The sequence below is a fragment of the Stegodyphus dumicola genome, chromosome 1 (genome assembly GCF_044657685.1).
Source record: "Stegodyphus dumicola isolate Sdum_Otavi_A_Nest chromosome 1, ASM4465768v1".
Classification (NCBI taxonomy): domain Eukaryota; kingdom Metazoa; phylum Arthropoda; class Arachnida; order Araneae; family Eresidae; genus Stegodyphus; species Stegodyphus dumicola.
Window position 1 is genome coordinate 95,399,686 of NC_140768.1, and position 15,313 is coordinate 95,414,998.

At 33.3% G+C, this 15,313-nt stretch overlaps 1 protein-coding gene across 3 annotated transcripts in view; it reads right to left on the reverse strand.

Annotated features, from left to right (window-relative positions):
* Window positions 1-15,313, reverse strand: part of LOC118195446 (uncharacterized) — a 96,444-nt gene that overhangs the window by 65,540 nt on the left and 15,591 nt on the right. For all 3 annotated transcript variants that reach the window (XM_085817879.1, XM_085817877.1, XM_085817878.1), the window contains exons 6-7: window positions 11,151-11,344; window positions 7,948-8,172 (exon numbers count right to left, since the gene is read on the reverse strand). In XM_085817879.1, the coding sequence (XP_085674005.1) occupies window positions 7,948-8,172; window positions 11,151-11,344 (419 nt within the window). The remainder of the gene's footprint in view (window positions 1-7,947; window positions 8,173-11,150; window positions 11,345-15,313) is intronic.

Genomic DNA, 15,313 nt, shown 5'->3' on the forward strand with positions numbered 1-15,313 from the left:
AATCTGGACGTCCATTATCCGGAATTATCTATAATCCGGACCTCAAAGACACAAACTTACGCATGCGTATAAAGCGTTTATATATGCGCTCTTCCGATAGTGAAGAAAGTGACAGGGAGGTTATTGAAAACGAAAAAATTTTGATTGACAACTTAGTCGATATTCTCGACACATCAATTACAGGATTTGAACAGTGGAATTTGTAACAGAACAAGAAATTACGTCTGTTTATAGAAGAAAGAATTAAAGAGAAAGTATTAGCATAAAAAACAAAGCAACTTAAACAACTTACATTGAAAGAAATGCTTAATAAAGTAGACAAATTTTTTTTTTTTTTTAAATTTTGATACTCTTTAGATCATAACTGCTCTTTATTTCATAAATTACGGTTTCATATTTTTATAATTTCTGCATGCCATCTTACCAGATTTAAATTGATGATCCATAATCCGGAAAAACCCCTAATCCAGAAACCCCCAAGTCCCGACGAGTTCGGATTACGGCTTTGTACTGTAGTGGTTTATAAAATAATGAAGCATTTATGACACACAAGTTACTTAATTTGCTTTGTTTTTGTGCTAATATGTTCTCTTTTACTAATTCCTTATAAAATAATGCTCTGTTCAGTTCCGCTGTTCAAGTGTTGCAACTGCCGCATCAAGAATTTCTGCTAAATAATTAAACGAAAATTTTTCATGCTCAACAACTTCTCTGTCACTTTCTTCACTAAAGGGATTGTTATTTTCTGGAGTTAGAACAAACAATACTACAGATTTCAATGTTAATTAATTGGTGACTGGAGCATTGTGATTGCAAACAACTTTTGTTATAGCATCTTTATTTATTACCACTCCTCCACATTTCTTCAATTAGGAAATTTCGCTTTTTGTTTGTAATATTTGAACACTTCCAACTTCATGGCAATTATCATAAAGCTTAGCTAGCATTCGCTATACACTATTGGATATGTATCATGCGACTGGCAACTTCACCTAAATTTTATCTTCTTTCTATCATACATACACTAATGAAGTCTGAACTATATTAGATATTATATTTATGCCTATTTTCCACATATGCTTAAGGCTTAGTTCAATTCCAAATAAATAAATTCCAACACTAATTAAGACTTATCCGGGCTGCAGCTAGACATTTCATGGCTAGTGTACTTCTACAGGTCCAAAATTCTGCTGCCAAGTGCCTCCCTAAATTCTAAATATTATGCCACTCCCACATTTTGCATCCCAGTGCCTTCCATAAATCCTCAAGATTTGGCCACCTCTTAATTTTTTTGCTGCTTAGTGCTTCTGTAAATTCTAAAAGTTTTGTTTCTTCTAAATTCTGGTGCCCAGTGTAGTCACATCAGCTCAGACACTGGTTCTGGACTTATTTGAATAATAAATCAATTATTCTCAGCGTAAAGTACACTAAATGTAATATTTTGGCCTAAGAATATCAGCTATTAAATCTATGCTGAGCATATGTCAGTGCTAAACTGAAATTAAGAATCGGGATCCCTCCACAAATTTTAGCATGAAAAATTCACAAGCATAAAGGATTTTTTTTTTTTTTTTAAAGGAAGTTTTTGGTGATCTACAGGTCAATTTTAGATCTTTCCAGATATGGGTATTGGTGTGTGGATTTCGGACTTTGTACAGTATAATAATTATAAAATTAGTTAGATCTATGCAAATTTCAGTCTTTCATACATAGTCAATTGTATCTACATTGCATATTCTAACTATGTTCCTTTCTTTATAATTTTGAACAGAAATAGTAAAAGCAGGAAACTAAAATGAATTTATGATGAAATACACCCACATAAATTATTATTATTTTTAAATAGGAATAGCAAAAGCGTTCTAAAAACTTGCTTCTTTAAATACAACATACCATCACACAACACTTTTTTGTAACTGCATTCACTGGAAGATTTAAAATAAAACTTTTCAAGTTCCTTACTTTTAAAAAGGCAACATTTAGTTGGCATTCATAATACACTATCCGGTAACAAAAAATAAGATAAATAATTTTTATACTTGCTGTTAAGTTAGACACCTATTGAATAGGGAGAAAACCTCTCACTTGAGCATCTGGATTCGGCTAAGCAACATGCCAGAGCATGTATTAGATCTGAATTTAGTTAATTACTGTCAATAAATAAGTTAGTTCTTTTGCTATACAGTCCACTCATTAGTTTAGAACAAAGTACATGGTCAGCAAAGCCGGAGAAAAGAACAAAATGCTGGCATTATATAGAAATAAAACTTTGTTAAAAGCGAAACTAACTAGATTAAAAAATGTAGTGGAGGAATATGATGATAGTTCGAATAAGAATGAAATTCAGTATATATCCCTTCAAACTATTCAAATGGATATTAGAAACTTAAGGAATAGATATTTCGAAAGCGTTGATGAAAAAGATGTCACAGCGATTGATGAAGAAATCGCCGAAATGTAAGAAAGAACTGAAGTTCTAGAGGTAAGAATTATGGAAATTCTATCATCTATTGCTCATTCTGAACATGAAAATGACTGTAAGAAATTTGACCCTAAAGTATGTTTGCCAGAATTACCAATTCCTAAATTTTCTGGTAAATATACCGAATGGAATAATTTTAAGCTTTAATTCGAAAACATCATAGCAAATAACATTCAATTGACAGAAGTTCAGAAACTCTACTATTTAAAGGCTGCATTAACTGATGAAGCAAAAAATCTTGAAACTGTTGATGATACTTTCAATTCTCTATTTAAAGCTCTTCAAGATAGGTATGAAAATAAAAGAATATTAATTGAGACGCATATACGTACTTTAACATTCGAATCGTCTAAACGAATAAGGTATGTAATAGATAATGTTACTAAAAACGTTACGGCTTTGAATGTTTTAAAGTATGAAAAAAAATAATTTATCAGATATCCTGTTATTAAATATCGTAGTTCAGAAACTACATTTTGAAACGCGCACACAATTTGAACTAAGCATTAATGCTAGGGAAGTTCCTACGTTTGATGAATTAATTTCGTTTTTAGAGAAAAGATGTCAAATATTGGATAACATTAACAGTAATGCTAATAAAGTGAAATATCCGTTAGAAAAAAAGTTTGAAATCAAAGGCTCTGATGGTAAAAACCAATAGTGTTTCGATTTGTGTTATATGTAAAAATAATAATCATCCACTGCATAAATGTGATTCATTTTTGAAATTAAATCCAAATCAAAGATATGAAATAGTTAAAACCCATAAACTGTATCTAAATTGTTTCAGTAATGAACATTTAATCGCAAAATGCAATTCTAAGTTCAGATGTTCGGAATGCCATAAAAAACACCATTCATTAATACATCGCCTGCTCAGAAATGGGTTATCGAACATAAGTTAGACAAAACAAAAACGGAAGCAGCAAGTGACGAAATCATAAACAAGAACGCAGATGTCTCTAATAAAAATCAATCAAGTTATCTTTTGACACGCAGAAAAAAGGTCTTATTGGCGACTGCAATAATATATGTTTGCAATTCAGGAGGAAAAAGAATCCCAGTTCGCGCTTTGAGTGAAGAAGAAAAATACTGTGAAGAACATTTCAAGCGTACACACTATAGATAAAATAATGGAAGATACGCAGTTGAGTTACCCATAAGGGAAGGTGAAGAATTAGGAGAATCGAAACCCACGCTGACAATTTTGGCTGCAGTCTCCACTTCATTGCTGAACGTGGCCAACCAACAGGATACCGTATGCCTTGAGGGTGCTTTGTTCATGTACACCAACACCACGCGGTGATGGATCTTACTACCCTGTATCCCTTCGTTCCATACGAACCACGCGGTTCAACACTGACCGTGATAATCACCTTCCATCATTGCTGTCCACAATCTTAATGACGATGGCGGAAGGGACAGGCACTGACTTACACCGTTTGCTTGCGGCCAGATCCATCTATGCATTCTGAGTAGCTCATGCCCCCTTGTGTCTATTTTCCTTTTGCACAGAGTAATAGCTTTGCTGTGAGAACCGTTGTGTCAATTATTTCTATACAAACCACGCAATTTTGTTTCTAGAGAAAAGATGTCAATTATTGGATAACATTGACTGTAATACTAATAAAGTGAAATATCCATTAGAAAAAAGTTCAAAATCAAAGGCTCTGACGGTTAAAACCGATAGTGTTTTGACTTGTATGATATGTAAAAATAATAATCATTCACTTCATAACATGATTCATTTTTAAAATTAAATCCAATTCAAAGATATGAAATAGTTAAAAACTATAAATTTTGTTTAAACTGTCTCAGTTGGGAACATTTAATAGCAAAATGTAATTCTAAGTTCAGATGTTCTGAATGTCAAAAAAACACCATTCATCAATCTATCGCCTGCTCAGAAATGACCTTATTGATCAACAGTTAGATAAAACAAAAACGGAAGCAATCAATGACAAAATTATAAAAAAGAATGCAGATGGCTCTAATAAAAATCAATCAAGTTGTCTTTTGACAGGAGAAAAAATGTGCTATTAGCGACTGCAATAGCATATGTTTGTAATTCAAAGGGAAAAAGAATTCCAGTTCCCGCAATACTTAATAATGGCAGTATGAGTTGTTTGCTATGTGAAGGAGTTGCCAATTTGCTAAATATAAAGAAAGAATTTATGCATCTGTATCCGGAATAAATGAGAACGTTATAAATATTAATTACGAACTAGATGTACAGATTTTGAATAAGGATTTAACGTACTTACCTACTTAAGTTAACTACTTGGTTATTTCTAAAATAGCCAATGTAATACCATCAATGACTTTACATGTGCAGTCATTAAATATTCCCATTGATACTGAATTTGAGTATCTGTAATTTGGAACAACTAACAAAATAGATACTAGGGGCCAAATTGTTCTTTGAGATTTTAAAACAAAGAAAATTTCAAGTAGAAAAACAACCATTGATATTCTAAGAAACAGTTTTTGGGTATATCACATCTGGTACATGCAAGAGTAACTCAGAAGTAAATTATTGTGGCTTAGTTCTGAATAGTGAAGAAAGGGTTGACGAAATTTTGCAAAGATTTTGGGAAGTTGAATCCATTGAAAATATAAAGGATGTTTTGAGAGAAAAAGAAATATACTGTGAAGAACATTTCAAGCATATTCACGATAGACAATTGATGGAAGATATGTAGTTCAGTTACCCCTTAAGAAGATGTAGAATTAGGAGAATCAAAAACGCTGGCTGAGAAAAGATTGCATCAAGTGTGGAATTGACTAGAAAGCGATTCGAATATGAAAACATTATATAAGAATTTTATCAAGGAATATAAGGATCTAAATCACATGGAAGAAGTTCAAGAAATTGAAACATTGACTTGCAATTATCTTAGTCATCATGGAGTTTATCGACCAGAGAAAACCTCCACCAAGCTTCGCGTTGCGTTTAATGCATCAGCGGCTACTAGCAATGGAAAATCACTTAATCGAATATTAATGAAAAAGCGAATACCTCAAGAAGATTTATTTTCTGTTATTATTAGATTTCGAAAGTACAACTATGCATTAGGAGCTGATGTTCAGAAGATGTACAGACAAATACTTCTTGAACCATCTCAACGAAACCTGCAGTTGATCTTGTGGAAAGAATCAGTTGGTAGTCCTGTGCAGACTTATCGTCTAAGGACTGTAACATATGGAACAGCAAGTGCACCATTCCTCGCAACAAGGGTGTTGAAGCAGTTAGCAATGGATGAAGCAACTGACTTTGCTTATGCCTCAAGAGCCATATTGAAGGACTGTTACGTGGGCGACATTATCACTGGAGCTAATATGCTGCAAGCCAAGGAGTTGCAGACACAGTTAACCTGGCTTCTAGAATGTGGTGGAATGCAGTTACACAAATGGTGTTCAAATAATCCAGAATTATTGAAGAATAAAGAAAGTGCTACTCAGGATTACTCCTTTCAAGTTACGGATAAGCCTCAGATTACAAAGGCCTTTGGAATGTCATGGAATATGTCTACAGACTGTTTTTCTTACGATTTAAAGATACCAGACTTTGAAGAAACAGGAACGAAAAGAGATGTCTTATCAACAATAGGTCGCCTCTTTGAACCGTTAGGTTTAATTGGACATGTTACGACAAAAGGTAAAATATTTCTACAAAAACTTTGGCTTCTAAAATTAAATTAGAATACACCTCTTCCTAAAAATTACTTTGAAGAATGGAAGGCATTTCTGCATAGTCTCAAAATAGTCAACGAGTATCGCATCCCTACATTTGTTCTATCCAACGGATTATAACAAATAGAAATTATAGGATTCTGTAATGCTAGTCAGAAAGCCTATTGTGATACTTTGTGGTGCAGTTCTGTTGGTAAAACTAATGAAAAGAATATTAGAGGCCAACTGCCTATAGTGAAGGTGTATTATTTCGCTGATTCGTCAATAGTGTTAGCATGGATTAAGAAGGAACCTTATCAACTAAAGACATTTGTTGCTAATAGAGTATCTGTTATTCGCAGCATGACTGCTGTTCATGAGTGGTACCATGTCAGCACTCACAATAATCCAACTGATTTGATATCACGTGGAGCTGAACCTAAAGATCTTCTTCATAATGATTTATGGTGGTACGGACCAACTTTCTTGACTACGGAGAGGTTTTTTACTAATCCTTGTGAAGTAATTTCATCTGATATGGATGATGTGGAATATGTTAAAGATCTCAAACTTAAGGATAATGACTTAGTTAATTTAAATGTGAACTCTAATTCCCTTATTTTAGATCATATTCTTAACATTAGTAATAACTATATTCATATTATTCTTGTGTTAAGTTTTGTTTGTAGATTTATAACCAATTGTAAGGGAAAAAAATTAATAGGTTCTCTAACAGTTAAAGAATTGGATGACGCTAAGAAAATCAAGATCAGGTATGTACAGTTACAGCAATTTAGCAAGGATATTCTATCCTTAAAAAATAAGAATTGTGTTTCTTCCAAAAGTAAGTTAAAATTTTTATGTCCATTTTTAGATAATGGTTCTCTTCTGAGAATAGGAGGCAGACTTGCCAATAGTAATCTTAATTACAACCAAAAGTTTCCTTATGTAATACCAAAAGATCATGTATTTACTAGACTAATTTTTCAGTATTACCATGTTAAATATTTACATCTTGGCGCTCAAGCACTATTGCATCAGGTTCGTAGAAAATTTTGAGTTATTAATGGTCGAGATATAGCTCGAAAGGTTGTACATAAATGTGTAACATGTTTTAAGGTTAAACCAATTGTATGTGAACAACTTATGGGAAATTTACCTGGTGAAAGAGTTAACCCAGGGTTTGTATTTAATACGTGTGGACTCGATTTTTCTGGTCCATTCCTCATTAAGTATAAAAATCAGAGAAAGGATAATTATGCAAAAGTGTACGTTGCTATATTCATATGTTTAGCTACTAAAGCCGTACACTTAGAGGTAGTAACTGATTTAATCACAGATTCATTACTTGCTACTATTAAAAGATTTGTTGCTAGACGTGGAAAATGTAATACCATAATGTCAGATAACGGTACTAATATAACCACATTAGTGCAAAATCAGAACTGAAAAAATTGCATAGTTTAGTCCTTAAATCTAATTCTGACATAGTAGATTTCTTAACATCTGAAGGTATAAATAAATTGGAAACTAATTCCACCTAGAGCACCAAATTTCGATGGTTTATGGGAAGCAGGTATTAAGTTATTTAAATATCATCTTCAGCGTACAATCGGCAGTTATAAATTAACTTTAGAAGAATTTTGAACTGTTGTCACACAGATTGAAGGTATCCTTAGTTTAAAATAAGATCTTTCTAATGGTATTTTTATTAAGTTTCAATCCACTGATAAAGAGGAAGAGGGGAAAGTCTTTAAAATCACATTACTCAAATAAAATAATCTATTACTTACAAGACACACTTCACATTCCATGCAATCTTCCACACGTGAACAACCAGCACATCTTCCACATTGTGTTTCTGCTCTCATGTGTACAGAATCCTCACTGTCTGAGGATTCTTCTACATGTTCAAAAGAACCTTCATCATCAGACTGATATTGCGCAACAGGTTTTCTCTTGGCATGCATGAGCTGTCGTCGCTTCTGCTCTTTTAACTGTTCCTGCATGATACGTTTCTGTAATAAAGAAAATTAAACATGTGAATTCAAAGCAAAATAACTACAAAATAGAAATAAAAAAATAGCATTCCCTACTCTTCTCATTCTGTTTCACTGCCTAGAAGCAATTCCTATACCAATATATTTCCCTAGTTCCTACTTCAAGAACTTTCTATACTATTTACAGCATTATTTAAGACCTGCAGCACTAAACTAAATGTCATAAAAATAATCAAGAACCAAAAAAATATTGTTAGTATCATGTTTACAAACATCATTACATGGTTCTTGAAGCAGATGCTTAAAACAGTTCAATTCATTATAACATTAAAATAGTACAGCTTGCACAAGATTTAATTTTATGCTGATATTACCTCTATGCTTTTTCTCCCATTACAAGCAGTGCAATATACTATCTGTAGATATTTATATTACAATATTCTAGCTAAATTTATCTCTTCATAAATAATTCAGGTTTATTTTACGATAGTAGGGAACCATATACTCTACTTCAGTGATTCTCAAACGGTGGTATGTGTACTACTGGTGGTACAGAAGAAAAAATAAGTGGTACACAAAGAAACAAAGAATTTTTAACAATTAAATTTTAAAAAAATCTCCTGAAGAAAAAGAACAACTGATAAATATTTCCTATCATTGAACTGTAACTGAAGATTTTAAAAATTGCATACTTGATAACTTTTGGTTGAACCGAAAAAAATCATTTGAAAGCACTACAAATAAAGCTATCAAATTTTATAGCCCTTTTGCAGAACCTATTTGTGTGAACAAGGCTTTTCTTACATGTTATATTTGAAAAATACAGAACAAAATTAAAAGTGGATCCTAATTTAAAGTTAAGTGAAATTAGGACCAGCCATAAAGAAATTGATCTTTCTTAAACAGGCCCAAATTTCACACTAAAGTTTAAAACTAAAGTATTATAACTTAATCTTGGTAATTTAAATGGTAACCAATTTTAATCTAATATTCTTAATGTGTGCATATTTAATACAAATAGCCAATAGTTTGTGCAAATGGCAATATATATATATATATATATATTACTATTTATATTGAGAAATTGAAAATTGGTGGTATTTAAGTTTTTCAATTTTTGTTTAGATGGTACGTGTTAGTCAAAAAGTTGAGAACTACTGCTCTACTTATATATTTTATACACCAAAAACATACCAGAGTGTTATGTTCACCTCTTTGTGGAATAGGTTGGAAATCGAAACTTTACAAATAAATATCATAAATATTTTACTTTTGCTCACCCGTACAAACTGGAAACACAACTCACTTTTATCTTCAGACCACAATTACAATAAAAATTATCGCATGTTGCCACATCTCTGAAACACAATCACAGAAAACTTCATTCATTTAAAAGTAGAAATAAATTATTTTTAGCTTTATACGAATAGCAGGAGCGTGCTCTTTTGGCGAGCAATGGTTGGCATAAGACCGAGTTTTTATACTTCTACATCACATGGTTCTACTAACTGGATAAATCTCAAAAAGATTTTGCGGTATGGTCCATAAAAATCATATAAATATTATTGGAACCCACATGCTTAAATTTATTTTCTATCAAAATATAAAAAATATCACAAACCTCAAGAATGGTACTAGTTACTCATAGCAATTGCTCTTTTATGCTTTAATATGCATTATTTATTAACTGCTTGAAATGCTATCAGCAATTAATTATTGCCTGTTAGTTTTAAAACATTTATTTTCTTTGATCACTTATATCCATTACTGTCATTATGGAAATATTTATTTTTTATTCAAATAAAATTCCCAATTATTTCGATAATTTACCTCAATTTCATGACCTAATTGAAAGGTGCTATACCCTACTTTTCTCATGGAACAGACGCAAATAAGACAAAACTTTTGAATAATCATCACAAAAGAAAAATTCTTTAAAATGGCCAAAAATCATAAGAAAAATTAGCGACCCTACAAATATTTTACAAAAATACTGTAGTGATGAACATCTCAAGTTATAACTAGAAATTTTTTTGTTGCAATAGAATGCAATGCACCATGAGATATAAAAGCTGACTGGAAATTAGTTCCCCCTCTAAATAAATAATAATAAAAACCTCCATAATATGCCAGATCTATTTAATCAAATAGGCAGTCTCCTGGACACGGATGTGTGAACTTCTCTTAATTTCCTAAAAGAATGATTCTGAGATTTAAAAATACAAAAGAAATAAGATACTACTTATAACTCCTCCCCCCCCAAAAAAAAACTAGTAGCATGTTTATTCCCAGCATGCCTATACTCAAGTTCACTGAGGTTAAGATCGATTCCAAGACTTTCTAATTAGATTTTTGCCTGTTATTATTATTGGTCATACTTCATTTTGGAAATCAAGTACATAAAGGTACATAGTAGCCAAATCTGAAGTTAAAAAAAGGGGGAAGGGGGAGACAAAAGTCCCGAGAAACCGGGAGGTGACCACACTGCATGGCAATGTGATTTCAAGAGATTGCCAAAAGGATTTAATTCCCACCATAATGCATTATTTCAGTTACTGAACTATTTATTAAATGAGTCCAATGCAAAATATGCTAGTATTTAAGTGTTGTTCTTTAACAAATGCCTCAAGAGAAATTGGCTATTCAGATTCATTTTATAGTTTGATAGGTGAAAAGACACAATGTTGACAACAGCAAAGTCAGAACATAAAAATTAAAACCTGGCAGATATTAAATTATTACATAACAGCAATCTTCATATAGAAGAAAAATAACATAAATGTGATTTGAGCATTTTTGATTTTACTTGTAATATTTTGTGATTTGATCTAAGATGTCTTTAAATGCTTTCTAGCAACAAAAAATAAATAACTCTAGCCTCATACAGAAAATTTACATTTTAAATGCACGGACAGAACTATGTTGAGTTGTTAAACAAAATGAGATCCTCATTTGTATACAACAGTATATATATAATAATTTAAAAACTGTAATACCTTCCATAGATATCCTGTTACACCTTTTAATTTTGGTGTATCTCTCTCCATTAAAAGAACTTTAGATTTCTTTGAAGGTGGTGGTTTAGAGGTAGGAGTTTTCCTTTTAAGAGACTGAGGTGGCTTCTTTTTCATTTTTTCTGTTTCTTTACTAAATTTATTTGTACCCTTTATTTCAACAGATGCCTTCTTAGCTAAAATAAAGATATTCTGAATAATTTTTCTGGCATATAAAAAATATCACAAAATACTATTTCTTTAATAACTGCAGTCCCTTCCGACTCAAAATATAAAGCTGAACATTTTTAATGCTACATAATTTCTGCTTCACTAACAACAACATTCAAAGGATAATGTTGAATTAATATTTTAATACTTCATGAAGGATGACAATATTAACACTTTATTTCAATTTTGTACAATTCATTATTTTCATATCAACTGCTTGCAATAGTGCCCAACAGTTTTTTAATAAAGTAAAATTTCAATGTAATTTTCCGAGTTTTAATTTTTGAAGAATTTTCCTAATTTATGTTTTTCTTTAGGACACAAACATTCATATATACTTTATGTAATTGTTTTAATTCTCAGTGGCATGGTGTGCTCTATCTAGGCTCACCTAAAAATTTCCCTCTCACACAGCACAAACCAGCCTATATATTTTAGTCATGCTTAGTTTTTTAGAAAATCTTTTTTTTTTAAATATATATATATATATAAAAGGAATTGTTTGAAAAGAAATTTCTATGTTATTTTCTTGGCTATATGGTAATTTAGTTTTAAATTTTTACTTTGAAATCTTGCCTAAAATCAAACTGCGAACATCACGTGTGCACCTGTTCGCAGTTTGATCTCAGTGATTCGCAGATCACTGAGACACTAGGACCAGCCCAACATCTGTATTTTTGCTTCACTGCAGCCCTCTGGTGGGCTCATTCATAATAGAAAGGTGCGGCTCCACATCTGTGTTTCATTTCCCGTTTCTCTTTCTTTCTTTTTTTTGGAAGGGACGTCTGGTTATCAGCTAAGAAATTGTGAGGGTGATTTTTCTGAAGGTCAAACCTGTTTGGTTTTTCACTAGAGCAGTTATATTTTTCTCTTTCACTTTCATTCAAAGAAGTTTCATTAGCACTACGTTCTTAGTTTTGAGTTGTAGACGTTTATGTAATTTTACTTTAGTTTAAATTTTCTAATTGTAGATATAACATTAGTAAACTTTTTCTGATTTTGATTTATTTTGCAAATGGATCGAAGAGGGCTGACCATTTCTGAATCACTGAAAGTGCTATATGAGTTGCCTTCAGATAGTGAATGTACGGATCCTGGTACATGTGCAAAACATGCAATGTTGGGTTATGTTTTTTCAAAGGTGGTGTCATTTTCTTCAAAAGGTACCACAATGACAGGGGGGAAGATGAAAGTGTAGATATGAAATATAAATAGCATATACCCAAGTTACTTTCCCTCCCTTATATGCATGTGATCATTATATTACTAAGAAGAGTTTCTTTTTGGAGGGTAAAGTAGCAGGCCAGAGTGATCCGATAGCACACCCTGAGTAATGCTAAATCTGCTACTGTATTCAGAATCTAATATTGTTTAATTGTATGCAAAATCTTTTACTCTATTATGCGCTTCCCAGAAATACTCACATCAGCACTCTTTTCGAAGCTCTATTAATTCAGTGGGCAAACTCCGAGCACACCCCGGTTAAGTGCTATCTTTACAAAATTTTACCTGCGTACTCCTATAGGCCTGATTAGCCTGCCTACCATTTTCTTTTGTCGAAATTCCAACTTCCAACTTCCAAAGGTAGTGTGCTGGAAAGGGTTAAGGGAATATTTTTAAAAAGAATGTAATATAACAAATGTGGAAAACATTTTCCAAAACAAATTTAAAAGCGAAAGATAACCACAGCTCTAAAATGGGCCAAATAACTGATACATTTAGAAAAGCAGATTTGCAGCTTGGTCGTTCATGAAAATTAACAGAGACAGCCTTTCGTTATCACCTAAGAAAAAGCTGAAGAAACAAAGTTTTCTGAAAATATTTTGAAAAGTGAATTACCAGTTTTTGATTTAAAGAGAAAGTATTTACAAGGTAATTACAAAAGCAGTATACATTTTATATATAAAATTATTAGTAACACATAAATTTCAGCTCATAACAGTCAAAAACTAAACAAAATGGGTAAGGATAGAATAAATGTTAGCTAAATAGCTTCATAAACAAAGCGAAGAAATTTTTGCAGAAACTACAGTTTTAACACAACAGCAATAAATTTGAGATGTTTCCAGAAAATATACACATACATTAATTAGATGCTTTGAAATACAGTGGATGGACAAAAATATGGAAACACCTTGTGAAATGCATGTTTGAAAAGAAAGATTGATTTTAATGAAATATGTAGGTGGCGCTAGCGTTTTTGACTACTGACGCCACCTATACAACTTCGTAAATGTGCTAAACAGTTCAGTTGTTGTCGGAGTACTGTTATGTGAGGTTGTCATTGCATTATGTCAGAGTTAACAGACTTCGAACATGGGCAAATTGTTGGAGCACGTATGGTAGGTGCTTCTGTAAGCAAGGTAGCCGAGGTGTTTAGTGTTTCAAGAGGTATTGTATCGAAGATTTATTCCACATATTTGAAAAGCGGAAAAACATCATCTGCTAAATCACAGCGCGGACGAAAGTGTGTCCTGAGTGATTGTGACAGACGATTATTAAGGGCAATTGTGACGAAAAATAAGACCACAGTTGCAAAAGTTACTGCTGAAATGAATGTTGTGTTACCGAACCCTGTGAGCACCAAAACAATTAGAAGGGAGCTTCATAAACAGGGAATTGCTGGCCGTGCTGCAACTGAGAAGCCACTCATCAGTGATGCTAATGCCCGTAACAGGAAAAGGTGGTGTTTAAGTCATAAAGCCTGGACTATAGAGCAGTGGAAGCGAGTAATATGGTCTGACGAGTCTTCTTTCACATTGTTTCCCACTTCTGGCCGTAAGCAAGGTAGCCGAGGTGTTTAGTGTTTCAAGAGGTACTGTATCGAAGATTTATTCCGCATATTTGAAAAGCGGAAAAACATCATCTGCTAAATCACAGCGCGGACGAAAGTGTGTCCTGAGTGATCGTGACAGACGATTATTAAGGGCAATTGTGACGAAAAATAAGACCACAGTTGCAAAAGTTACTGCTGAAATGAATGTTGTGTTACCGAACCCTGTGAGCACCAAAACAATTAGAAGGGAGCTTCATAAACAGGGAATTGCTGGCCGTGCTGCAACTGAGAAGCCACTCATCAGTGATGCTAATGCCCGTAACAGGAAAAGGTGGTGTTTAAGTCATAAAGCCTGGACTATAGAGCAGTGGAAGCGAGTAATATGGTCTGACGAGTCTTCTTTCACATTGTTTCCCACTTCTGGCCGTAAGCAAGGTAGCCGAGGTGTTTAGTGTTTCAAGAGGTACTGTATCGAAGATTTATTCCGCATATTTGAAAAGCGGAAAAACATCATCTGCTAAATCACAGCGCGGACGAAAGTGTGTCCTGAGTGATCGTGACAGACGATTATTAAGGGCAATTGTGACGAAAAATAAGACCACAGCTGCAAAAGTTACTGCTGAAATGAATGTTGTGTTACCGAACTCTGTGAGCACCAAAACAATTAGAAGGGAGCTTCATAAATAGGGAATTGCTGGCCATGCTGCAACTGAGAAGCCACTCATCAGTGATGCTAATGCCCGTAACAGGAAAAGGTGGTGTTTAAGTCATAAAGCCTGGACTATAGAGCAGTGGAAGCGAGTAATATGGTCTGACGAGTCTTCTTTCACATAGTTTCCCACTTCTGGCCGAGTTTACGTCTGGAGAACGCCATCTCAAGCCTTAATACAGACTGCTTGTTGCCAAGAGTGAAACATGGCGGGGGTTCTGTTATGGTTTGGGCAGCCATATCGTGGTTCTCTGCTAGCCCCATGATAACTGTGTCAGGGCACATGACTTCCAAGACTTATGTGAACATTTTGGTCGATCAAGTTCATCCCATGGTACAAACTTTGTTCTCCGATGGTGATGGTATCTTCCAAGACGACAAAGCCCCTGTTCACACAGCTCTCATTGTCCAGGACTGGTTTTCTGAGCACGAGGATGAGTTGTCCCATCT